The sequence below is a fragment of the Panthera tigris genome, chromosome D1, assembly GCF_018350195.1.
Source record: "Panthera tigris isolate Pti1 chromosome D1, P.tigris_Pti1_mat1.1, whole genome shotgun sequence".
Classification (NCBI taxonomy): Eukaryota; Metazoa; Chordata; class Mammalia; order Carnivora; family Felidae; genus Panthera; species Panthera tigris.
Window position 1 is genome coordinate 22,445,096 of NC_056669.1, and position 26,621 is coordinate 22,471,716.

At 39.7% G+C, this 26,621-nt stretch overlaps 1 protein-coding gene across 1 annotated transcript; it reads left to right on the plus strand.

The window, feature by feature from the left end:
* The first annotated feature begins 725 nt into the window (after window positions 1–725).
* On the plus strand, window positions 726–26,391 carry STT3A (STT3 oligosaccharyltransferase complex catalytic subunit A). Its single transcript, XM_007074071.3, has 18 exons — window positions 726–799; window positions 2,889–3,015; window positions 3,745–3,805; window positions 7,017–7,138; window positions 7,544–7,689; window positions 9,302–9,392; window positions 10,761–10,867; window positions 11,526–11,690; window positions 13,237–13,417; window positions 14,429–14,584; window positions 15,986–16,077; window positions 16,764–16,919; window positions 17,136–17,324; window positions 18,144–18,260; window positions 18,380–18,482; window positions 21,854–22,042; window positions 23,347–23,462; window positions 24,272–26,391. The coding sequence occupies exons 2-18, from the start codon at window positions 2,928–2,930 to the stop codon at window positions 24,308–24,310; spliced, it is 2,118 nt and encodes a 705-aa protein (XP_007074133.1). The 5' UTR covers window positions 726–799; window positions 2,889–2,927; the 3' UTR covers window positions 24,311–26,391.
* Window positions 26,392–26,621: the final 230 nt, after the last annotated feature.

Genomic DNA, 26,621 nt, shown 5'->3' on the forward strand with positions numbered 1-26,621 from the left:
GACTTACTAGCCTGGCAATGGAGAGTCTGCCAATTTAACCAAAAGCCACGATCCTTTTAGGGCTAGGCATGCTCGTTCACGAAGTCGGGGGCTTAAGAAAAGGATACGCCTCGAGAAATCGGCAGGGCTCTCTCGGCTATCGCTGTCAAAAACAGCTCTTGAACGAACTGTCGGACAAATCCCGTACAAGATATAACGGTCTGGACGAGAAAGCGTTTGAGTGTTTATTTAAAATTGGTAGAATGTTCTTCCCTCCTCTTCTCTAACCTTATGTTTGGTGACGGTCAATTTCTCCAATCTCCTGGAAATCGAGAGGGGAGATACCCTAACCCGGCTTTTTCGGATTTGTAGATTCGGTTTATTCCTCCGCGTAGTTTCCGCTTCTGGTCACATGACTGGGGTAAACCCGCCACACCTTCATCCCCCGCGACTCCTTCGCGGTCCGCAGACCGACACGTCACTCCTCGTCTCTCAACCAAACTGCTCCGAGCACGTTCTTTCCGCGCTCTCGCTCTCATGAGCGGGTCTATCACAGCTCTACAAGAGCACGAAGTCCCGCCCCCTGACGGCTGAGTGATATCTGTATTGCCCAGTTAAGAAGTAGGAGCGCGCCTTTGTCCCCGCCTCCAGCCCTGACAGACAGTTCCACAATCCTATCGCTCTCTCGAAGTGGCGTATCGAGCCTTGGCCAGCCAATGGGGAGCGGCCCAGGAGGCGGACCAGGCCGCTGCCAGGGTTGGGTGCGCCGCTGAACGGATGGCAGAGGGAGCCCAGCCGATTCCTGAGGAACGCTGGCCAGGTGAGAAGGCCTTAGGCTATAACTTGAGAATTAGCTGCAGGTGCAGTCCAGGTTGTTGGTGGGGTTGGACGAAGTGCTGGAGGTGGGGCTTTAATGGCGGCGGGTGGGGTGTGGGAAGCGGGGTCTAGGGCCTTGCAGAGGAGGGGGTGTGGGGTGGAGACGTCCTGGGATGGAAGGATGTGAAGGTGCGGGATGGGGCGTGCGCTTAGGCCTGGAGGGCGTGGGAAAGATTGGATCCTGCGACTAGTTCTGGAGGGGAGGGCGCTCAGGATGCTGAGGTGGTGGGGTGTCCCGCGGTGGGTAGTGTCAGAGGTGTTATATGCAGGTGGGAGGCAGGGAGTTGGGACCTGCTAGAGTGACCAGAAGAAGGGGGTGGCATGGGGGAGCAAAGGAGTGTGAGCAGGTGTGAGAGTGGGGGCTAACGGGGATGGGGAAGTTTCCGTCTTGGAAAACTAGAAGGAGGATGGGATTCGGATGCCACAGCTCGCAGGCACCGTTGAGGAGGAGACCCGATGCTAAGTGTTTAAAGTGAAGTGTCTTTTGCCCTTAATTGCTTTAGCGATGTGCTCAAATGACCAGAGAGCACACTAGGAAAACTCCCTTAAGGTCCTGCCTCAAATTACCAGTTCCTTTACTCAGCTTGCAGGTGGAGGTTCTAGTACTCTCATTTCTTCCGCTGACTCTTCTAGGTGTGTGGCTCATACCAGCTCGTAGTGGTGTTATGTTTTTCTGTTTCAGGCATTCGAGAAAAACAAGTACAAACTTGAGCGATGTGGCGGGATTATTGACTTCCTGGAGTTAGGTGTTTATTCTTGATTGCAAGATGAGGTTTTCCTTTGGGGTTGTAATTAAAAACACATGCAAAACTGCCCCTCTGGGCCAGTTACTTATGGAAAAGATGTTGTCGGAGCTAGGAATGTATGATTCTTTATGCCTTCTGCCTAGTCTGGTGTTTTTTTTTTCCCCCTCTTTTTTCCTCCAATAATACCGAGAAAAAGATCAGGAGGCATGAAGGTTCTTTTTTCTCTCCCTGCAGTCTTGAACAGTGTTGCATATCTTTTATTACTGTATTCTTTATAACTTAGCCCTTGATGAGCTTATGGTTTAAGAAGGCAGCACTTTCTTAAACAGAAATAGCTAACCTACTTCCTTCAACATTTTATTTTAATCTAGCCCCCCCCCCCCTCCCCGCCGAGCTTTTCTTGTTTCAGTAGGAAATTTTATTTTCTTTTCCCTCTAGATTGTCATCTGGTTCTATGAGCTATCTCTGAGATCAGTGGCTTAAATCGGCAGTGTCAATTACAGGCCTATCTTGAGACAGGCAACTGGAAGCGTCTATAGATCCGAGCAGTAGTTGCACTGTGATACATGGGATTGAAAGCGCAGTGATTGTGTATGTGTTTCTCTCCCTCTTGAGTGCATCACTGTATGTGTGTTAGTGATCATCATGCTCTTTAGCTGGCCCTGCAACACCATTAGGATTTGGAACAAAAAGAAGCTCGTGGCCATTCAGTTGCTGCTGAAATGTAGGGCCGTATATTGGGCATATTCAGTCATAGTTTGATTTCTAATTTCACCTCTCTATTTAGTATTCATTTCCCCATTTCCTGCTTTCTTTCATACATTCCTGCTTTTTCTTGAGTGCTCTTTTATTCTCTGTTTCTTCTTTTTCTCTATTTCCAGTCTTTTCTATTTTCTTTGCATCTCTTCACCCAACCGCCTTTTTCTATCCCTGTGTTTGCTCTTTACTCCTGCTGTACCACGCTATTGCCAGTTGTGCTTTTTATGTATTATGTACTTGATAGCTGTGAAGGAGTAAGAAGCAGAATTCTGGTGATAGAGTCTAATCACTCCTTTTGAGTCTTGACACATGGACCTGACTCAGGCCTACTTCCTTGCCAGTCGGTCAGACTTCAGGCAAGGCTAGGGTGTTAGTATTGGCTCAGGTGTCAAGTATTAGCTCTGACCCTCTCGGTGTGTTCGTTAGCATGTGTCTCTTTTATGGTTTTTTTGCCGCCATAAAACATGAAAGTGAATTAGGTAAGTTAGAAGTGTCTGATGTCCTACAGTCTTGACTTTTCCTTTTCAGCTATTTGAGTGTCATCTGCTGCCTCCCATCGATGTCAAGATGACTAAGCTGGGATTTTTGCGGTTGTCCTATGAGAAGCAGGACACACTACTGAAGCTTCTCATTCTGTCGATGGCTGCTGTGTTATGTGAGTGTGCATGTGGACCTGTCTTTCTTTGCGGGTGGAAAGGAGAAAAAAATCAAGAATGGCTTACTTAAATGTCTTGTTCTTTTCAGTAGATTGCAATGTGTTGTTTTTGCTCTTATCCATCAGTATGATTTTATGAAGACAAAAGAAACACAAGGATTATAAAAGGGCTAGAGATCATCTGGGAAAGAATGGGAAGCATGCTGTACTAGTTGCCTACTTTAGTATTTCTGAAAATCTCTTCAGAACTTACTGTTTGTTTGTTTTTGTTTATGTTTTTTTTTAGATTTTCTTGCTCTTTGTGAGTCATAAATATAGTCTTGATTTGCCTTACCCCCCTTAGTTTGTTCCAAAATAAAAGTTCTGGGGAGGGGAAGTCAACGATTAAAAAAGATGACCATGTAAGTGGAGTGCAGTATTAGTAGGTGAATGCATTGTTACAGGTCTTGATAGTTAAATGTGTCCTACCTGTGTGGAAAATGTGGGTGTCATTGTCAGGGGAGAGTGAACTTCTAAGTGAATTCTACCCCTAACATGGGGCTTGAACTCAGGACCCCAAGATCAAGAGTCACATGGTGTACTGACTGAGCCAGGCAGGCACCCCTATTCAGGGATCATTTTACATTTCCTGTGACTTCTGTGCTGTGCTATTATCTCTATAATACTACAATCTACTATTATTTTTCATGGCGCACTACCATTAAGGTATTAACTGTCTGATTTTTGCAGCGTTCTCTACTCGTCTCTTTGCTGTCCTGAGATTTGAAAGTGTCATCCATGAGTTTGACCCGTGAGTACTTTTGCTTGATCTGGTATTTGCTTTGGGAAGCATTCAGGTCAATGGATTTCCAAGTGAAATTTTAATCAGCTCTCAGTGATGGGGTTGTGCTTCCTATATAGTTAGGGGGGAAAACCCTCAAGTTTTCCAACAGAGATAATTGCTTTCTTTTGAGACATTTCTGTTGGAATTAACCAAGTAAATCTCTCAAACTCATAGGAAATATGAGAAGCATTGCTGGTGTGCCTGCCTGTTAAGACCGGGCCAGGCTAGGAGAAGTCTGTTTGCTCAGCTTATTGAACAATCAGTGATGCACTTTGAGGAAAAGGGGCCTGTTTGAGGCTCAGAAGAAAATCACAAGTCATGAACTTGTGATTTAATGACTGTTTGTTTAACAATTTATATGATAGAAATTGGATCTACTGGTTAAGTTCTAAGACATTGGGGAACATTTTAAGCCACTAATTTGATTAGGGATTTTGTTTATTAGATAAGAAAAGGTATAGGTGAGTATTCATTTTGTTTCAAGCACTGTTTTGCAGATCATCTCTAAATCCTTAACAACCCTATTAGATGGAGGTCCTATTTTCTCCTTTATATAAATGAGGAGACTAGGCCTGGGAGCGGCTATTCAAGTTACACGTTTGGAGGAGCCAAGATTTGAATCTAGGTTTATCTGTCTCTGGATACTGGGGTCATTTTGTTGTATTGCCTAAAGTAAAGCCAGAATCATAGGTTCTTCAAACATCATTAATATTTTAAACATAGCATATTTCAGTTTATGGAGCATTGATTCAAAAGTTGATTTGCAAATTTGATATTTTGTGTAGGTGTATGAAAGCCCTTTGGAGGCATACAAATATTTTCTTTGGGGTCTCTCAAATCAATTTATATTTTTTTCTCATGAATGAGGAAACTTAATCTTTTTGTTTCTTGATCACCAGTCTGTTAAGGCTTCTTCTCAGATTCTCTAGATGAACAAACATTAAGGTGAGATGGTCAGGGAAAGCAAGACTATCTGGTCTGTAGTCATAGGCCTGGAAAGGACTGAAGAGATCTTGTGATTTGATGCTTCCATTTGCAGAGCAGGAAACTAAGGGATTGTGACCCCAGTCAGACCTCTTTCCACTAACTTAGACTTCCTCTGCCTCACCTTCCCTTCCCTTCCCTTAGGTAAAGGACAGAGTTTTCACACATGTTGACTGCCTGCTACCCTCCTTTCTATTGTTTCTCTGACAGTTACCAAAATAACGTTCAACAGCAACAAACAGATGGGTAGAGATTTCTGCCATCTGCTACTTCTGCTCACTTCAGCTGCTAAAACTTGACTGACCAAGGAAGAAATAGGGTTAGAGGGATGGCCAGGAGAGGTGGTTAGTCATGATTGCCTTTAGTAATTAAAAATTTGGTTTATTTATTTATATTTTTTCCTTTTCTTTTTTTCTTATTTCTTTCTACTTTTTTAAATTAAGTTTATATTTGACTGTAGTTGATATGTAATGTTACATAGTTTCAGGTGTACAGTACAGTGATTGGACAAGTTTGCAGTGCTCAGCATCAGTGTGGCTACCATCTGTCGCCATACAATGTTATTACAATATCATTGACTATATTCCCTATGCTGTGCCTTTTATTCCTGTGACTTATTCATCCCATAATTGGCAACCCATTATCTCCCACTCTTCTTCATCCATTTAGCCCATCCCCCCAACCTCTACTGCTCTGGTAACCATCATTTTCTTCTCTGTATTTGCAGGCCTGATTCTGCTTTATGTTTGCTTGTTTGTTTGTTTTGGATTCCACATGTGAGCGAAATCATATGATATTTGTCTTTCTCAATCTGACTTATTTCATTTAGCATAATACCCTCTAGGTCCATCCATGTTGTTGCAAATGGCATGATTTCATCCTTTTTTATGGCTGCATAATATTCCATTATGTGTGTATATGTGTGTGTGTGTATGTATACCATATCATCCTTATCCATTCGTCTGTCGATGGACTTGTAGGTTCCTTCTGTATCTTGGCTACTGTAGATAATGCTGCAGTAAACATAGCGGTGCATATATCTTTTCAAATTCATATTTTCATTTTCTTTAGGTAAACACCCAGGAGAGGAATTACTAGATCATATAGTATTTGTTTTTAATTTTTTGAGGAGCCTTTGTACTGTTTTCCCCAGTGGCTGTACCAATTTACATTACCACCAGCAGTGCATGAGGGTTACTTTTATTCCACATCCTCCTCAACACTTGTTATTTCTTGTCTTTTTGATTTTAGCCGTTCTGAGAAGTATACGGTGATATCTCATTGTGGTTTTGCTTTGCATTTCCCTGATGATGAGTGATGTTGAGCATCTTTTCATGAGTCTGTTAGTCATTCTCTCAAGTTTCTTATTTAAAAAGAAATAAGAAAGTGTTACATAGCTTGAACCTAAAGAACTGTGTCTTCCCATGTATGACTCTTAAGCATTTTATGTCACATTTTTTTTTAAAGATTTTATTTTTAAGTAATCTCTGCATCCAACATAGGGTTCGAATTTACAACCCTGAGATAAGAGTCGAATGCTCTACTGACTGAGCCAGCCAGGTGCTCCTTAAATATTTTTATGCTATTTGTATTTTTATGCTATTATGTAGGTGGCATTCAGAACTATTTTAAACAACATGAGTAGAATTTGTTGTTAAGTTTAAACACTCATTAAGAAGTTTGTGTTACTGAGTGGATTAAACTGTGACATGCGTATAGTGTTACACCAACATCTCTAGAGATGCTCATCACTTGAAGTTATCCGTGTGTCCTTCTGTGTGCTATTGAAATCTTTGTATGTTCCTTTTTCTTGAAAAGAGCCAGATTTATTGATGTCCACATCTCAGCTGTTCTGTCTGTGGGTGCTTGAATTCTCTGACTGGTGCTAATACCTACTAATTGCCAGGCCGGTGAAGTATCCTACTTGAGTTAGGCTCCGGTTGCATTTCCTTCCAAGACAAGCAATACTTTAGTTGAGACGTGTGTGGAGCTAGAAATGAGGGGACTTATGGTAATGTAAAATGATTTTCATACTTGGCATAATTTTTGGTACGTAACTGATTTGTAATCATACAGATTGATGTAATGATCAGTTCCTCGATGGTGTGACCTGAGGAACAAGATTCTCTGCAAATTGGTATAGTTATTTGAGTTTGAAGAGGAGGAGATACAGATCATTTCTTTCTTGCTATAGGTACTTTAATTATCGGACTACCCGGTTCCTGGCTGAGGAGGGATTTTATAAATTTCATAATTGGTTTGATGACCGAGCCTGGTATCCTTTGGGACGAATCATTGGAGGAACAATTTATCCAGGTGAGAGGAACAGGGTTTTCTTAAAAAAAAAAAAAAAAAAAAGAAATAACAGAAATAAGGTATTTGTATGTTATAGAACAGTTTCTCATATTTCTAATGTCTGCATTTTTTGTGACAATTATAATTTCATTCTAATTACCAGTTCCTAAAAGTGGATCTTCTGTATACGGGAGAATATGTGTGGGAGCTGGGGATGGGAGGTTTTTCATAAATTCTGGACTTCGGATTGAATCCTAAGAAGAGAAATTTAATAAGCTTACTGCAGTTGCTATATTAGTGTTTCTGGTAGTTTGTCAGGACCTATGTTATGTTATCACTTGATTGATACTTTGATTCTCTTTCTCTTTCCCTTAAGTTCTTGGTCTTACCAAGATAACCTAATGGAGTTTCTTCTTCCTGTTACAGGCTTAATGATCACGTCTGCTGCAATCTACCATGTACTCCATTTTTTCCACATCACCATCGACATTCGGAATGTCTGTGTGTTCCTGGCCCCTCTCTTCTCTTCCTTCACCACCATCGTCACGTACCACCTTACCAAAGAGCTCAAGGTGAAGGATTTGGGGTGATAGGCTTGGGAATGAATGTTGTTGAACCTCTCTAGTAGATGCTAAAGGGTGGGGTCTGATAGCCATAGAAGGGCAGGGAGCCAGAGGCTACAGATAGCTTTTGCTAGGCTGAATTACTGGGTTCACTCCAGCCCCTTCCTAGAACATGTGGTTTCTTCTTATTAGCAATTGATTGTCCTATACGAGAACATTTGAAGGTCAAATATAAATTTCTACATAAGATAAAAAAAAAATGTTTAAAATGTAAAATGCGAGCTTTAGATTTTGAAGTCCTCACAACCTAAGGGAGAGGAAAAATAACTCTAGGAAGTATTCCAGAATGGTTCATTCTTCCTACTGGAAATGGACATTTAGCAATTATTTGTTGATTCTTTAAACATATATTTAAACATTTTTTTTTTTGTTTTTGGAGAGTGAGCGTGCATGTGCACATGCACATGCGAGCTGGAGAGGGGCAGAGGGAGAGAGACAATCTTAAGTAGGCTCCACACCCAGTGCAGAGCCTGATGCTGCGTCTCATGACCACGAGATCATGACCTGAGCTGAAATCAAGAGTCGGGTGTTTAACTGACTGAGCCTCCCAGGTGCCCCTATTTAAAAATTATTGGGGCGCCTGCGTGGCTCAGTCAGTTGGGTGTCCAACTTCGGCTCAGGTTGTGATCTCACAGTTTGTGAGTTCAAGCCCTGCCAACAGCTGTGCCAACAGCTCGGAGCCTGGAGCTGCTTTTGGATTCTGTCTCCCTCTCTCTCTGTCCCTGCCCCACTCATGCTCTGCCTCTCTCTCTCAAAAATAAATAATAAAAAAAAAATTAAAAAAATTATTAAATCACTTTTGGAGTAGATTCCATAATGGCTCTCTTTTTCTAGGGTTCTGCCTTGCTGATCTGGCTCCTTGGATGCTATTCTTAGTTTGTGGCTGTGGTGTCAGGGAGATACCTGAGAAGTGATAAACTAGTAGAAAGTTTTGGGACTCTTGAGTTTAGTTTGGAAATCTTTCATCCTTCTCCTTGCTGCCCTTGTTCCAAATTTGATTCTTATCAACAGACAAGTCCCTACTCTTTTGGAGTGTGATTATATTTCGTTGTTTCTCTCTCCTGACCTCACAGATTGCTTTGTGATATTCCAGCTTTATTATCTAAGTTCCTGGCATCTTTAGTCCAGACAGATGATCACCTTTTGGCTTTTTGGCTTAAATAATAATTGTCTTCCTTTTGATTATCCTTGCATAGCTTTTAGAGGTGTGACTGTCCTGGCAGTGTTCAGGTATTGTTAGGGGCAGGGACTCATAAATCTGGGAATGCTCCAGCCAAACAGCCCATTCTGGGGCAGTGTCTGATGTCTGACAGCTTACATAATTTGTCTGTCCTTAGCATATATGTATTCAGTTTCAGATGTGGTATCATCCTGGGGAATTGGTTGTGAAGTCTTTAGCTTTCTCGTGCTGTGAACATTTCTAGCATTTCTAGCATCACGTCTACCTTGGAAAGTGTTGGACTGTGTTCTGGGCCCAGTATAAGCAGAAGGACTAGTGGATCCTCTCTTCTCTCTTGTGAGTGAATAGTGTTAACTTCCTGTTACCCCTCTTTTCTTCCAGGATGCGGGGGCTGGGCTTCTTGCTGCCGCCATGATTGCTGTAGTTCCTGGGTACATCTCCCGATCTGTGGCTGGCTCCTATGATAATGAAGGTAAGACTTAAAATGCCAAAGATGATAAATTCATCTCATTGTTCCATAGACATTCAGGAAGTGCAGTAAAATCTGAGTTCAGATCTGATGTTTAGCACTAGCAAAATGGTATCTGGGTGAGAAGATTAGAAATGGGCTGGAAGGGACCTCAGACAAGTTTATAATCTCTCTCTGTCATTCCCTTCAGAAAGGTAATTTCCTTTTATAAGGGCTTTATCTCTTCTCTGGACTGATAAAAGTAGAGTTAGTTTAGTGTTGAATGGTACTATTATTTTAACATTGTAATTATTTGCATTATTTTCCTAGATAAGAAAAATGGATATCCTTTTTTTTTTAAGATTTTATTTTTAAGTAATCTGTACACCCAAGGTGGGGCTCGAACCCACAACCCTGAGATCAAGAGTTGCATGCTCTACCAACTGAGCCAGCCAGGCATGCCGAGAAATTAACGTTCTTAAAGCTATAATGACTTTTGTTGACTGTGTCAATTCAGCCTATATTTATTGAATGTTGTTGGGAAAACACAATGTTAGGTATTATAGATAATGAATAAGATAATTTTGGCTCATATTTAAGGAATTACAGTGACCAATAATGAATAAAATTATGTTGGCCCATAATCTATTAAGGAAGTTAAATACAGACCTATAACTCATAACAGGTAGTAGTATTATGTGTCACTAGAGAAGTATGAATAAAGTACTTTGGAGTGTGAAAGGAGAGGTTAATTCAGATTTGGAGATCAGGGAAGACTTTGGAAGTAGTCGAGGTTGCACTAGGCAGTGAGGTTTGGACTTCATTAGGCATATATATTTATTTTTTATATTTATTTATTTTGAGAGGGAGCGCACGTGCGTGAGTGTAGGAGGAGCAGGCTCCATGCTGTCAGTGCAGAACCTGATGTGGGGCTCGATCTCACAAACCATGAGACCGTGACTGGAGCTGAAATCAAGAGTCAGATGCTCGACCAACTGAACCACCCAGGCGCCCCTCATTAGGCACATATTAAGGAGAGGGGCAGTCAGGGCATAAGGACTGGCCTGTGGTAAGATGCAGAGGGTGGATGGTGCATAATAATGTGGAATATCTTTAGGACTCTACACTAGCAAGGAATTTAGTGCCTGGAAGGAATAGTAATAATATTTGTTTTATACTAGGTATTGTTCTAAGTCCTTTAACACTTTTATGAAATAGATACTATTATGGCCTCATTTTTATAGGAACCCGAGACAATAAGAGGTAAAATAATTGCACTGTTAATGCGCAGTAGGTTTGAGATATGAATCCAGGAAGTCTGTTCCAGAGTAGTATTCTTAAATATTACGCAAGCATGGCCTTTTATTGAATTTTTTTCTGTTCTTTCTGCAGGGATTGCCATCTTCTGCATGCTGCTCACCTACTACATGTGGATCAAAGCAGTAAAGACTGGTTCCATCTATTGGGCTGCCAAGTGTGCCCTTGCTTATTTCTACATGGTAACTCTTCACTCCTGTATTCCACGAGTGTCTTTATTGGGACTGATACAAATTGGAAATAGCTCTTGGGCTTTGAGACCATGGATTGGAGGCTAGAAGTCTTTATTTTCTCTTATATCCATACAAAGCCTAATCCAAGGCAGGTGTGGCCATCCGTTGTGTAACAGCAAGATAGAGGCAATGTTTTTAATTTTTAAAGTTCTTCAGATACCATATGACCCATGGGTACATATTGGTTGGCCAACTCTCTTTTCTGCTGTGTTCCTTGAAAATTTTTCCTTTTCTAATGTATTTTTTTCCTGTTCAATCTTACATAGTCACTTAGACTTCTTCCCTTAACTGCTTCCACCTGCTCACGTTTCCTATGTATCCCTAAATTGTCCACATGACATTACAATAGATGGTGTTGCTGCTTTTGTTATCATGATGGTAGGAGGCATAGGGAATAGGGGATTGAGTTACAGTAATAGGGGTGACTTTGATTTTTCTACTTAAAGAAATCATTTATTTAAACTCTTGAAGCCACTTGTCATAAATAAAGCTTATAGTTACTGTAAAGGGACTTACAGTCCCTTACCTTTGAAAAGATCACAGGTAATCTTGTAAGTGGTGGCCTGAAGAGGAGCGCTCAGAGGAGCTCTTTTTTATCCTGTCCTAGGTCTCTTCCTGGGGAGGCTATGTGTTCTTGATCAACTTGATCCCTCTCCATGTACTGGTGCTGATGCTCACAGGACGCTTCTCCCACCGGATCTATGTGGCCTACTGTACTGTTTACTGCCTGGGCACCATTCTTTCCATGCAGATCTCCTTTGTGGGTTTCCAGGTGAGCCCTAGACTGAATAGAGTTGTTAGCTTCCTCAACTTCTTTAAACAGCTCCAAGTAGCTTGATTTACCTTGGACCGTTGTGTTAACTGAAGTAACAGAATCACTGGTCATTAAAGTCTGCTTCCAGGGGTGTGTTAATATTTGCTCCATAAAGTTTGAATTTAATGACTCTTAATTTGGCTTAGGTTTGTGGGAAGGAGGGATATTTTGAGCTGAGTTGATATGAATGCAAAGTTATTTCCAGTCCTTTTTAATGCTAATGAGTCCGTTTAATAGTAATGACCCCTGAACTTCTTGATGGGATCTATGTGAAAGTCCTTTAGGAAGCAAAGTACAAACGTTTTTATTTTTTCAATTTTTTAAATGTTTATTTATTTTGGGGGAGGGGAAGAGAGAGAGAGAGCACGAGCACATGAGTGGGCAAGTGTGAGCAGGGGAGGGGCAGAGAGAGGGAGACAGAATCTAAAGCAGGTTCCAGGCTCTAAGCTATCAATACAGAGCCTGATGTGGGGCTCAAACTCACAAACTGTGAGATCATGACCTGAGCCTAAGTCTGCCACGTAACTGACTGAGCCACCCAGGTGCTCCTCAAAGTACAAACTTTTAACCCCATTTCCCATAGGGTTAAGAGATAAAATTATAAAGTCAGAGAATAATGTGGTGTGTTTGATTTCTCATATAAAATTCTTATGGAAATGGAGGACTTATTCAGAGGTCAGCTTGTATTTTCTTTACTGATCACCTGCTATATGCAATTCGCTAATCACTGGGAAATGTAAAAATTAAAAATATGATTCTTGTCCTTAAGGAAGTTACAGTCTTGTGGGGAAGGAAGTACATGCAGCTGTCTATATTCTGTAGTATAGCAGTTCTGGAAATGTAATTCGCCGACCAGCAGCAGCATCAGGAACTTGTTAAAAATACAAATTCTGGGGACAGCTATCAGACTCTGTTGGTAGAGCATGCGACTCTTGATCTTGGGGTTGTGAGTTCAAGGTCCACGTTGGGTGTAGAGATTACAAAAATAATAATAAAGTTAAGTATTGTGAGGAACCAAATAAACTCCAACAAATTCTTTTTATTCAAAAACAGCAAATTCCAGGGCTTCATCAGAGACCCACTGAATCAAACTCTAAGGGGTAGAGCTCAGCAATCTGTGTCTTAACACCCTTTCTTCTTCGCCCTCTCCATGATTGTGGTACTCACTAGAGTTTGAGAACCACTGGTCTAAGCAAAGAATTTATAAGTAATGAAAGAGCGAAAGTGCGTGGAACATAGAGGGGAGTGATGGATTTCAGTTTGGCAGATTGGGAGGAAATGGTATTTGCAAGATAGAGTAAGGTGTGATTTATAGGACTCCAAATACTGTTTGGAAAATGTGGTAGGTGAAATTAGCCCCTCTCCTCCATTGGCCCTACCTAATTCCTTGGAGGCCTCAAAACTCATTTGAGCCTTTGTTTGGTCTGAACTGGGTCAGGATAATTCAGGTCTAGGTTGGACTCATTGCTTTCCAGCATTGTCATATCTATGCTTTTACCTACAGCCCGTCCTTTCGTCAGAGCACATGGCGGCTTTTGGGGTCTTTGGTCTCTGCCAGATCCATGCCTTTGTGGATTATCTGCGCAGCAAGTTGAATCCACAGCAGTTTGAAGTTCTTTTCCGAAGTGTCATCTCCCTGGTAGGCTTTGTCCTTCTCACCGTGGGAGCGCTCCTCATGCTGACAGGTAGGGAAGGCCCACAGCTTTTGTAAATGGATATGGACACATAATGAACTTCAAAAATAGGGGTTATTTCTTGACCACAGAAAGATTCATTCTTTTTCTCCTAAGAGTATAAAGTCCTACTTCTTCAATTCAGTCCACTTGTCAGCCCCAGTGTTTTGATTCTGCATAGTTAAGAATGTCTTGTTAGAGTAGCTCTTTTTTTTTAAATGTTTATTTATTTTTGACAGAAAGAGACAGAGCATGAGTGGGGGAGGGGCAGAGAGAGAGGGAGACACAGAATCCGAAGCAGGCCCCAGGCTCCGAGCTGTCAGCACAGAGCCCGACTCGGGGCTCGAACTCGCGGGGCTCGAACTCACAGACCGCGAGATCATGACCTGAGCCGAAGTTGGATGCTCAACCGACTGAACCACCCAGGTGCCCCTAGAGTAGTTCTTAATGTTAGCAACATCACGCTTTGTTGAAAGGACTGGATCTTGCCTTGCTAATTTTTCTCTCTTTTTTTTCCCTTTCTTTCCTACTGGTAGGGTAAGAGAAATCATAACACTGCTGGCCATTCCTTACAAACATGGCCTGTCTAAGCCCATATGCACTAACTCACGGCTGTTTAGCATGCCACATTTTTTTCCTTCCCATTTGTCCTTTTCAGAGGCTGATTGGATTCTGCATAGGTCTGTCTGTGTGGTCTATTTCAGAGCAGCACTGGAGGATGTAGTAGCTTTGTTTATAGAGCTGACCTTGGTTTGGCCAGATTTGACCCTAAAACCTTCACAGGAAACACTTTTGCCTCCCATCTCTGACTTTGTGTACAGCTTGACTTTATTCTGCTGGCTGGGCTCTCAAGTTTGAAAGGGAAGAGTGAGATTCTCAAACTACTGATGGTATTTTAACAAAAACTTAGTCCTTTTCTGTCTTAGAGACTCTTATGAAAATAGGAAATTGTGATTAATTAGGATAAGATGTTATTTTGTTTCAAGTGTGATTGTGAAATATTTGTTGCTTCTTTGCTGCCAGGAAAAATATCTCCCTGGACTGGGCGTTTCTACTCACTGCTGGATCCTTCTTATGCTAAGAACAACATCCCCATCATTGCTTCTGTGTCTGAGCATCAGCCCACGACCTGGTCCTCATACTATTTTGACCTACAGCTTCTGGTCTTCATGTTTCCAGGTCTGTCTACTTTGTGTTCTGAAGTGGCCTTCTTTGTAAGAATCACCATTTGATTCAAAATAAGTAAATTACCCTCATCCTTGTACTTTGTTGTTGTTTGTTTTTTGCCTCTTTACCCTATGCAGTACAAAGGATGGCTAAGCACATTTTTCTAATATTTGAAGCAGAGTAGAAGTCAGAAGTTGAACAGTTGGAGATGCTGGCAAGTTCAGAGCCTCACAGTTTTCTGTTCATTTGTATTATAAGTTAAAATTCAACTCAAATTTGTATTCAGGCTTTTGTTTTTGTTTTTGAGTACTTTCAATGTACCTCTCTCCCATCCCCCATCCCTGACTCTTCCCCATTTATCTATCTTCTTGGCAGTACTAAAGTTTGAGAATAGGCTTGGCTGGTTGTAAAGCCTCAGTTACTTACCTTCTAGCCAATCCAGAAATGTTTTTGAATTTACTGGTGGTGGGGTGTTTCCTTTTTTATTTTTTTAATAAAAGAGCTTCTATGGTTTTTACCCCTCATGAAAGTAAGTTGTTGTCTATTGTAAAAAATACAAACAAGTTAAAAAAAAAAATTGGGGAGTTCTCACCAAACATCTATTGCTATTGTTAACATATTGATGTATATTCATCCTGTTATTTATTCATTTATCTATTTTAGTCTTTTTAAAATTTTTTTATTTAAAAATTTTTTTTTAGTAACCTCTACACCGAACCTGGGGCTCAAACTCATGACCCGGAGATCAAGTGTCACATGCTCTTCTGAGCCAGCCAGGCACCCCCTCATCCAGTTATTTATTGAATAAAAATCGGATAATACTGTTTATTTTTTTTTAACGTTTTCTCATTTTTTTTTTTGAGAGACAGAGAGTGACCAGGGGAGGGGCAGAGAGAGAGAGAGAGAGAGACAGAGAGAGAGAGAGAGAGAGACAGAATCCAAAGCAAGCTCCAGGCTCTGAGCTCTCAGCACAGAACCTGATGTGGGTCTCAAACTCATGAACCGTGAGATCATGACCTGAGCCTAAATCTGCCACTTAACTTACTGAGCCACCCAGGTGCCCTCAGGATGATACTGTTTTTCCCCAATTTTTTTCATTTTACAAAGAATCATAATTTCTGTTATTTAGTATTATTTTAGAGATGTAACATTTAAATGTATTATTTGTTAAATTTTTTAAGTACAGAGATGTGTAAAGAAGATGGCAAATAGTCCATAACATCCTGCAGCAATATTTTAATTGATATATTCTATTATATAAATACACTATAAAAACTACATCTTTAATGTTGGATATTTAAGTCGTTCTGACTTTTTGATGTTTTAAAGAGTTCTATAGTAAATAAATGTCTTTGCACATATCTATGATTATTTATTTTAGCTGCCTGCTTCTTTTTACTTTTACTTTTGTAGTTGGTCTCTATTACTGCTTTAGCAACCTGTCTGATGCCCGGATTTTCATCATCATGTATGGTGTGACCAGCATGTACTTTTCAGCTGTCATGGTGAGGAATGCTCTCAGTCCTAGCAACATTTCCACCCCTGACTCTGAGGTGCATGGCAGGATTCAGAATGTAATGATTGTGCACGTGCTTTCCTTGGAGCATTTGAAGAACTGAGTTGTAAAGCTGCTCACTGGTGCTGATCCTTCCCAGGGATGTATGGTGCACTCATACATTCTGGTGGTGGGGCCCAGCTTTCTGGGATTCATAACCTTGTGTTAGGGAGAGACACATATACTCTGTTGGATAAAGTGACCATGGGCAGCTTTCTTTGTGTCTCTTTCTGAGTGTCTTAAGAAAGGAGTTGATGTTTTTTCCTTAACGTTCTGGGAAGATTGCCAAGTATTAGATTGTTGAAAGAGGAAAGATTTTATAAATTGTAGTAAGACAGTGTTTGTTATGGTTTGTTTTTTTTTTTAAATTTCAAACCATAGTTAAAAACATTCTTTAACATAGCATTATTATTCAGGGTGCTTTCATATATTCGCATGTAACTGAAAAACAGCTTTAAGAAGTGTATACTTCCATTGTAGATGTATCAAATATTTTCTCATATTCTGTTCTTTTTTTACTAAGAAATCATGTTTGTTGAAAACCGCTGAATTGATGTCATGATCTACTACCAGGTTGAAGTCTTTAATTTTGTAAAACACTGATTGAACTGTGTTTTTGCTTTCTGTCTCTTTTAGGTGCGTCTCATGCTAGTGTTGGCACCTGTAATGTGCATCCTTTCTGGCATTGGAGTCTCCCAGGTGCTGTCCACTTACATGAAGAATCTGGACATAAGTCGTCCAGACAAAAAGAGCAAGAAGCAACAGGATTCTACCTACCCTATTAAGAATGAAGTGAGAATTAAGCAACACTAAGAACAGGCTTGGGAAAGTGTGTGTGTGTGTGTGTGTGTGTGTGTGTGTGTTTTGAGTGAGGGAGTAGAGTGCTGTCATAGTGGGTGAACTCATACAGGTCTTGAATCATTTGGATTCATTTCATCTGTATTATTGTGTGTAAGAAGCTGTTCTGAGTTGTGTAAATTTAATTTACAACACAGTTTTCTTGTTTAGGTGGCAAGTGGGATGATATTGGTCATGGCTTTCTTTCTCATCACCTACACCTTTCATTCAACCTGGGTGACCAGTGAGGCCTACTCTTCTCCCTCCATCGTGCTGTCTGCCCGTGGTGGCGATGGCAGTAGGATCATTTTTGATGACTTTCGAGAAGCATACTATTGGCTCCGTCACAATACTCCAGAGGTAAAAATTTGGGGGGGAGTGGGATTGAGGAGTCGGGTGAAGTTGGGGACATTTGCTCTGATAGTGAATCATACAGCTTTTAGATGGGTGGAAAGCTTGGAGAAATTGGAACTATAGAACCCTCATGCTGAATGAGCCTTGAAAGTCAGCCTTCATTCAATTCAGGATTTCTTTTGTATCCTTACTGATAATCATCTACACTCTGACACTGTGGTGATTTTATCATGAGGTGGACCATCCCAATTATAAAAGAAATCAGAAAGTAGAAACATGAAAAAAGATAGTTTCCATAAAGTGATCACCGAATGATAATCACTTTTAACATTTTGGTTTAAAGCTTTTGAGAATCTGAAGTGATTTTCTTTGCAGTAGCTATTGGGAGTAGTACTTCTGAGTTAGACTCTTAAGGAGTTAAGCTGTAAGAATTTCTTAATCCTAGTGCGTCATATCCTGTGGTTTGTATTCCCTCCCATTTTTATAATAACTGCTTTTTGTGAATTGTGAAAGATCATTTAATATAATTATCTGATGACACCAGAATGTTTATTTGGAAATATCACACGGTCCCCCTACACCTGCCATCCTATTATGCTTGTTTATATAAGGTGATCTGAGATGAAAGTATTGGGAGTGTTGGATTGTATAATTTATACTGAGATTTCACGATTATATGTAAATGTAGTACCAAGTGCCAAGAATTATTTTCTTTGTAGGAAGTCCCTCACTTACTATACTATAGGATGCCCTTCCAGTTCTTCTCTCGTATTTGATTTTTGGAGGCAGCGAGCAACTTATTTTCATTTCCCATTCTTCTTTCAGGATGCGAAGGTCATGTCATGGTGGGATTATGGTTACCAGATTACAGCTATGGCAAATCGGACAATTTTAGTGGACAATAACACATGGAATAATACCCATATTTCTCGAGTAGGACAGGTAAAGTGAAGGGATTATATGAGTATTTGGCTCATGGGATCTAGTGGGAAATATTTCTCTCTGAGGGATCACATGACTTGGAATTTTTTGCTTTGAGAAATGTGCATTTATTTTTCTAGGCAATGGCATCCACAGAAGAAAAAGCCTATGAGATCATGAGGGAGCTTGATGTCAGCTATGTGCTGGTCATTTTTGGAGGCCTTACTGGGTATTCCTCTGATGGTATGTACTTGATTCTATTTCTAACTATAGTCATAGATTCTAAGAAAACTAGGTGACTGTCCTATTTTTCTGTCTTTTTACTGATCTCAACATATTTTCTTGGTTGGGGAAGTTCCTCAGTATTTGTAACGTTAGGGGTGGTTTTGTTTTGGTTTTTTTGGCAACAAGTAGGAGGTAAATGTAAATAATTCTCATTTAGATATGGCATGGTATAGTTGTCTAAAGACCTAGGAGTTGCTTACAACCAGGAAACAAAGAACATAAAGCTTAGCCGAACCTATTGTGGTGATCATTTTACAGTATAGGTAAATCAAATGAAAAATAATAACAGAGTAAAATACAGTGTGGAAAAAAACATAAGGCATCTGAAAATGAACTTTAGAATTAGCATTTTTATTTTATTTATTTATTTATTTATTTAACGTTTATTTATTTTTGAGACAGGGAGAGACAGAGCATGAACGGGGGAGGGTCAGAGAGAGGGAGACACAGAATATGAAGCAGGCTCCAGGCTCTGAGCTGTCAGCACAGAGCCCGACGCGGGGCTTGAACTCACGGACCGCGAGATCATGACCTGAGCCGAGGTCGGCCGCCTAACCGACTGAGCCACCCAGGCGCCCCTAGAATTAGCATTTTTAGTGGGTTTAAGCCATAGATTCATCTGCCAGCTTAAAATGTTTCCTATTTGTTTTATATATATATATATATATATATATATATGTATATATATGTATGTATATGTATGGCATATGTTATGTTATATATACATATATATATATGTATGTATGTATGGCATATGTTACCATGTTCCCTGTGATCGTTAACAAAATTCTATTTTTAGAAGAATCATCAAAACATGGTTTGCTGCCTTAAAAAAACTTTTAAGAAATTAAAGCAATACTTTATATATTTTAACATATTAAATTCTTTTGAGGGTTTATAACAAAAAATGGTAGGGAGTACCCTGTCCCTAAACTTAAACTCCCTTATGATACAAGTTTCCAGAGGCAATTATTTCTCTAGTTGTTTCTTCTAGTACTTATGTTAATATTTAAAAAATATGTGTATTCTATTCATTGAGCATTTTATATATGCTATATCAATTTATAATTGTAGATAAGAAATTTCATTCTTTTTACCTTTTCTCACTCCCTCCTTTTCTTCTTGATTCTCCTTAGTAGAGTTAATTTTTAGTTTTTGGTTAAATCCAGATAAAGTGTTTTCAAAGTCCTGACTATGTAAATATCCATTGTTGAGTCAACCAGTATACCATGGTTACAGTCTTTCCTCGAATAACTTTTCTTTTCCTGCAGTTACTAACTACCTCTTATTTCTATCTTAGTTTTCTTTGAATATATGCCTGCTTGTAAAGATGTTTAAATTTTAGATTATATGTATATAGTACTTTAATGTGCCAAGTATAAAGTAAGAAGATTGGTTTTCTTGTGTGTCTTGTACAGCAGAGGAGGAATGATGAGAGCAGGAACATGTGTTCAGACTTGAACTTTCATAATCACACCAGCACTATTTGTGTGTAATTATTTATAGGTTTTCTAATAGTCACAATATAGCCAAATCCTATAGAAAAGCATTTGTGAATGTATGTCTATGTGTATATGTATTTTTATATGTATCATTGTACACATATATGTGGTAGAAAGGGATAATTTCTTGAGGTCTTAGCACTAACCATTGTTAAGTAACCACTTTCAGTCAGTTGACCTTTTATCGCCTACTAACGTGCACAGAAGTGTGTTTAATGCTGGCATAAAAATAAATGTCATTAGTTGGAACATACTGTAATTTTTTTGTGTGAGATTAAGGAAATTACCATATCATCCCCTGCCTATGACAACCACAATTCTGATTTCTGTTTCTGAGTTTGTTTTTTTAGATTCCACATAGAAGTGAGATCATACAGTATCTGTTTTTCACTGTCTGACTTATTTCACTTAGCATAATGCTCTTAAGGTCCATCTCTGTTGTTGCAAATGGCTGAATTTCCTTTTTTTCTTTTTTTTCAATGGCTGAATGGTATTCCATTTTATATATGTGGTGTGTGTGTGTGTGCGTGTGTGTATCTAGATATATAGATATAACATTTTCTTTACCCATTCATCCATCAGTGGACACTTACGTTGTTTCCGGGTCTTGGCTATTATAAGTGAAGTACAGTGAACATGGGGGTGCAGTTATCTCTTTGAGATAGTAATTTCATTCTTTCAGATATATACCCAGAAGTGGGATTGGTGGATAATATGGTGGTTGTATTTTTTAAATTTTTGAGCAACCTCCATACTGTTTTATGTAGTGGCTACATACCACTGCCAATTTACATGCCTACCAACGGGATATAAGGTTTCCCATTTTTCCACATCCTTGCCAGCATTTGTTATGTCTTGTCTTATGATAATTAGGTGTTAGGTGATATCTTGTTATGGTGTTGAGTTGTATTTCCCTAATGATTAGTAATGTTGAGCACTTTTTCATGTACATGTTGACCATTTGAATATCCTTGGAAAAATGTCTATTCAGGTCCTTTGCCCATTTTTAATCAGATTATTTGGGGGTTTTGTTACTTTTTTTTAAATCCTTTTTTTTTTAAAGCTTATTTATTTATCTTGAGAGAAAGAGAAAGCATGAGTCAGGGAAGGGCAGGGAGAGGAGAGAGAGAGAGAGAGAGAGAGAGAGAGAGAGAGAGAGAGAATCCCAAGCAGGCTCTGTGCTGTCAGCTCAGCCCGATGTGGGGCTCGAACCCACAAACGATGAGATCATAGCCAAAGTCAGAGGCTTAACCGACTGAGCCACCCAGGCAGCTCTGGGGTTTTGTTATTAAGACATATGAGTTCCTTATATTTTACTTCCTTTGTTTTGTTTTTGGACTAAGTCTTACAAGTCCAGTATGTACTTTATATTTCTAGCACGTCTTAATTTGGACTAGCCACCTTCCAAGTGTCAGTAGCTACATGTGGCTAGTATATAGAGCTCCTATATTGGACAGCTCAGCCCAGCTAATACCTGGGAATACTATCTTTGTGACTTAACTCTGGACCAATAGCACAGGATTTCAGGAATAATCTACAGGAAGAGTTGTAAATTTTGAGGGAAAAGTTTTGCTGCCACATTGTGTTTCATGTTTTTAAAAATTAGACTTAAATGGTACTATTTCCCATTTAAAAATGAGGGATTTTCTTAGAAATTGTGGCTTTTTCAAATGTCATGTCATTATGTTGTACCCCTTAAACTAATATTGTATGTTAACTATGCTTCAGTTAAAAAAAAAAACAAGGAAAGAAATGGTAGCTTTTCATTAGGTGATTTAGCTCCAGCAGCCTTTGTGACACAGCAATTCTCTTTCTACTTTTTTCTAGATATCAATAAGTTTCTGTGGATGGTCCGCATTGGAGGGAGCACCGACACAGGCAAACATATTAAGGAGCACGATTATTATACTCCAACTGGGGAATTCCGTGTGGATCGTGAAGGTTCTCCAGTGCTGCTCAACTGCCTTATGTACAAGATGTGTTACTACCGCTTTGGACAGGTCTACACAGAAGCCAGTGAGTGATTTATAACATTAATAACACAGTAAGAACCGTGATAGCTAACACATACGGTTTTTTCCAAGTGCTTTACATCTATGAACTCATATGATCTTCACTACAACTCAAAACATAGATACTAATATTATTTCCATTTTATATATGAGGAATTTCAGGTACAAATAAGTTACTTACCTGCCCAATGTCACGTAACTAACTAGTGGCAGAGTTAGGTTAAACTCGGGCGGTCTTGCTCTAAATTCTGTACTTTTACCCATTACATTTTATTGCCTCTCAGTGAAAGAGGAGAGAGGAATGAAGAGAGGAATGAAGGGGGATACAGTGATATAAAGGACTTTTCATTTCCTTAAATAAATACATGGAGACTAATCTGATTAGGTTAAGTCTTTCCTTCTGACTTTAATTTCTTGTTTCTGCACTAGGGACAATTCCTGAAGTGGATTCTGGCCTTTGATTTCTTTTTGTTGTTTTTTTTTTTTTTTTTTTTTTTGAGAGAGGGAGACAGAGAATGCATGCATGTGTGGTTGAGGTGGGGGCAGAAGGGGAGAGAGAGAGAGAGAGAGAGAGAGAGAGAGAGAGAGAGAGAGAGAGAATTCCAAGCAGCTCTATGCTGTCCAGCTGACACTCAACCGACTGAGCCACCCAGGTGCCTCCCTCCCTTTTTAAAAATTTTTTTAAATTTAGTTTTATGGGGTGCCTGGGTGGCTCAGCCGGTCGAGCATCCGACTTCAGCTCAGGTCATGATCTCACAGTTTGTGAGTTCGAGCCCCATGTCGGGCTCTGTGCTGATGGCTCAGAGCCTGGAGCATGCTTCAGATTCTATGTCTCCCTCTCTCTCTGCCCCTCCCTCCACCGTCTCTCAGAAATAAACATTAAAAAAAATTTTTTTTAGTTTACTTTTTTTTTTTAGAGGGAGGCAGGCCTTTGACTTCTGATAGGTTCTTCTCTGCATGGAAGGGTTACTTGTGTAACACAGAGGCCTCTGGGTAGCATCCCCAGGAAAGGAGGGGCTGGGAAGTCAGCCTCCCATCTCTTAAAAGAGATAGCCTCCATGAATTTGCCAAGCATTAACTTGGAGAGGACTTGAGTCAAGGTAACACTTGATCTGTGCCTACTACCTGATGTCTTTTTGTATAGGTCCTACTCTCTACACAAACTACAGGCTGAGAAATAACATTCCATTTGGTAGATGATTTATCAGATTGATTTACTCTTTCCTTAGGAAATCAGCACTGTAGAAGTGTTTCTCTCTCTCTCTCTCTCTCTCTCTTTTTTTTTTTTTTTTTTTTGTCCCATTCTAGAGCGCCCACCAGGCTTTGACCGTGTCCGGAATGCTGAGATTGGGAATAAAGACTTTGAACTTGATGTCCTGGAGGAAGCATATACCACAGAACATTGGCTAGTCAGGATATATAAGGTGAGCAGGTGCTACACTGAGAAAGCAGCTCTCATGTTTGCAGATTGGTTCTAGTGCTTAAGAATGGGCCACATATTTGTAATATAGGGACTTTATTTTTTTAAGTTTTTTTTTTTATTTTGAAAGAGCATGTGAGTGGGAGGGTGGCAGAGAAAGAGAGAATCCCAAGCAGGCTCTGTGCCATCAGCACAGAGCCTGGCATGGGGCTTGAACTCACGAACCATGAGATCATGACTGAGCCGAAATTAAGAGTCGGACGCTTAACCGACTGAACCACTCAGGCTCCCCTAATACAGGGACTTTTCTAATGTCAGAAAAGTAGTTTGCAACTCAGAATGTTAATATTTTTATTTTAGATTGTTGTTAGAGAGTAGACACCTAGTCTGCTGTCATTTTGGCTGTGGTTACAGTGTTATTTTTCCAGTTGGGGCTGCACTTGATCTGTTTTAGTAACTATCAGGCTTGGAGGGGAGAAAAGTGTGTGTGTGTGTGTGTGTGTGTGTGTGTGTGTGTGTGTGTGTACACTACATTTTCTTTTACCCCTCTGAAGAATTTATGGCATAGAGTTACACAGAAATGTGTTATATATCTTACATAAGAAAAGATTGACAACCCCTGATATATTTGGCAGGTAGACCATTTATTCTACTCTTGAGAGGTACTCCTAAAGGCTAAGCAGAGAGTAGCTAGTCTCAAACCTGTGTTCGTTTTGTCACAAAACCAAACCAGGCAGCAGAACCCAACTCAGTAGAGAAGCTCTCCAAAGTTGACCTGATCATAAATATTAAAATGACATCCTTATGTTGCAGGTAAAGGACCTGGATAATCGAGGCTTGTCACGGACATAAATGTTACAGCCAGCTCTGATACGCTTCGCACTGAACGCGTCACGTTTAGGACGCTGAAGACGTTTTTTAAATATGCAGTTTATAAGAACAGAGCACGATGGGATTAGTATTGTCTGGAAGTTTTGCCCTGGGCAGTATGGGCTGGGCCAAATGGAACGATTTTTATAATTCTGAGCAGGTTACCAAATGAAATGTCATGGCTTTACTTTGGTCAATTAAAGGGGGGAACTTTTTTTTTTTAAATGTGCCTTATTTCTTTTGACTTATGGCTGGTTTGAGAAAGGCAAAAGTTTGTGCTGGACTGATAGAAGGAGGGAAAGCAGACCTCGTCCATGCTGTTAGCTTCCTAATTGAACCCCGTGGGGGCATTCTGTCTCTCTCAAATCAGGAACACTATCAAGGACTAGCTCAGATCCTACACGTACAAATAATTTTGTCATTTCAAAAATCGTAGCACCTAGCACAAAGCCTTGCATACGGTGGGTGCTCAGTAAACTTTTATTAAATAAATAAATGTTTGTGGAACCAGAGGAGTGCCATTTCTGGGCAGGAAAGGCAGTGTGTTGCCATCACGTCTCTGTTCTTAACGTCTCTTGTCCTTAGAAGCTCTTTGCTTTTATGAGGGACAGAAGGTAGTCGACTAGCCAGACCTGATTTCACCAGTATTCTTTGGGACTAGCTAGGTTTTTTTGTTTTTGTTTTGTTTTTTTTCTTGAGCAAGAATAAATCAAGTGAGCATCACTTGAAGTTTTGAAGAAAGACTCAAGGCAGTGAAATTATTGTTCTCAATGGACATGAAACTTCTCCAGTATTATATATGGAATTTGATGATCAGTCGGTATTTTTGAATCAGCTGAAATATAATCAGACATTTCTATTTGAAATCCAGCTTTTCAGTATTCACTTATCCATGATACAGTAAATGTCTTTTTCTCATTTCTTTTAGCTTATATGCGAAAACCCTTGTAATTATTTAAGGGTGGCTTCTTTCTCCTTTAGTGTCAGCCTGTTTGTTGTTATTCTATGCTGCAAACAAACTCAATGATCTGGTTTTGAAGCCCTGGTGAAATGAGCTACAAATTGAAAGGGGGAAGAATTGCTATTACCAAGTACCTAGAGACAGTGCTAGCCTGACTGCAGTAAAGGGGAAGAGAAACTCAAAAACAAACTTAACTGAAAGCCCAGTAGTTCCATCAATATTTAATGTCAGGACAAACAGCCTTATATTCAGTACAGTAGGACACTGTGTATTTGACAACATACGACATATATCAGTGATGTATATAAACCCTAAGTCATAACAAAAATACAAGGTAACTGTTGAGTGTTGCCTGTTTAAGAAACAGGAGCAATTACATGGCTTTTAGATAAGTCAAAATGGTGCTCCTAAAGGGTATGCTCAGGTATTCTTGTATACCCAGGAAACTTAGCCTTCCAACCAACTTCTATACCAAGTGCTTGACCTGTGGGTGAGATTTAGATTTGATGTAAGATCTAATTTACTATATGTAAATATGTTACTTGATTTATATACAGAATTTCTCCCTAGTGGAAGAGGTTATTCTGAGTTTCTTTTTTTTTTTTTAAATCGATATGAGCAATACCAGGTAAAGATCATTAGTGATCTTCCTTGGTAGTATATATGGGCTAGATAACCCTTTAACTTATCACTATCATTGCTACTCTTACAATTTTAGTTTTGTTATCTTCTAGGCTACGTGAAGCTATCTTTTTTTAAGATTTTACTTTTCACCTTTCATGGTTGTAGTGCACCTAGTGTAAGAAAAATCAAATAGTTATAAAAAAAGCAACAACACTGTTTTCCACCTCCCAGAGACCCCACTTTCAACTCTGCTGATTCTCACATTACTTACCTCCCTATCATTAAATAACTTGCTTTAGTTTGCTGTGTGTTGGTTTTTCAATTTTAGGTATTATTTGTTGACTTGGTGGTGTGGAAATTGAGGGTGCTATGCCCATGGACACACAGATTCTTACCATTTTAAAGTTCTATATTTTAGTTATGATTTAGAATAGCTCAATAGTTTTTACTTTATGTTTTTTCACAACTGGGCCATGTGGTATATATGCTTTTACGGCTTTTTTTTTTTTTTTTTTGTCCCTTCCGCATAACTTTTTTGGAGAAAAAAGCTTTTCTCATTTGTATTTTGTACTTGACACTAATTTCTCCCCAAGCTCTCCTTCATTTGTGCCAGCTTCCTTTCAATATGTTCAAGCTTGTTAGGTATTCATTCTTGGGGATGTCTTCTGTTTTGGTATATTCTCGTCTGGATTGGTTTACGTCTTAGGT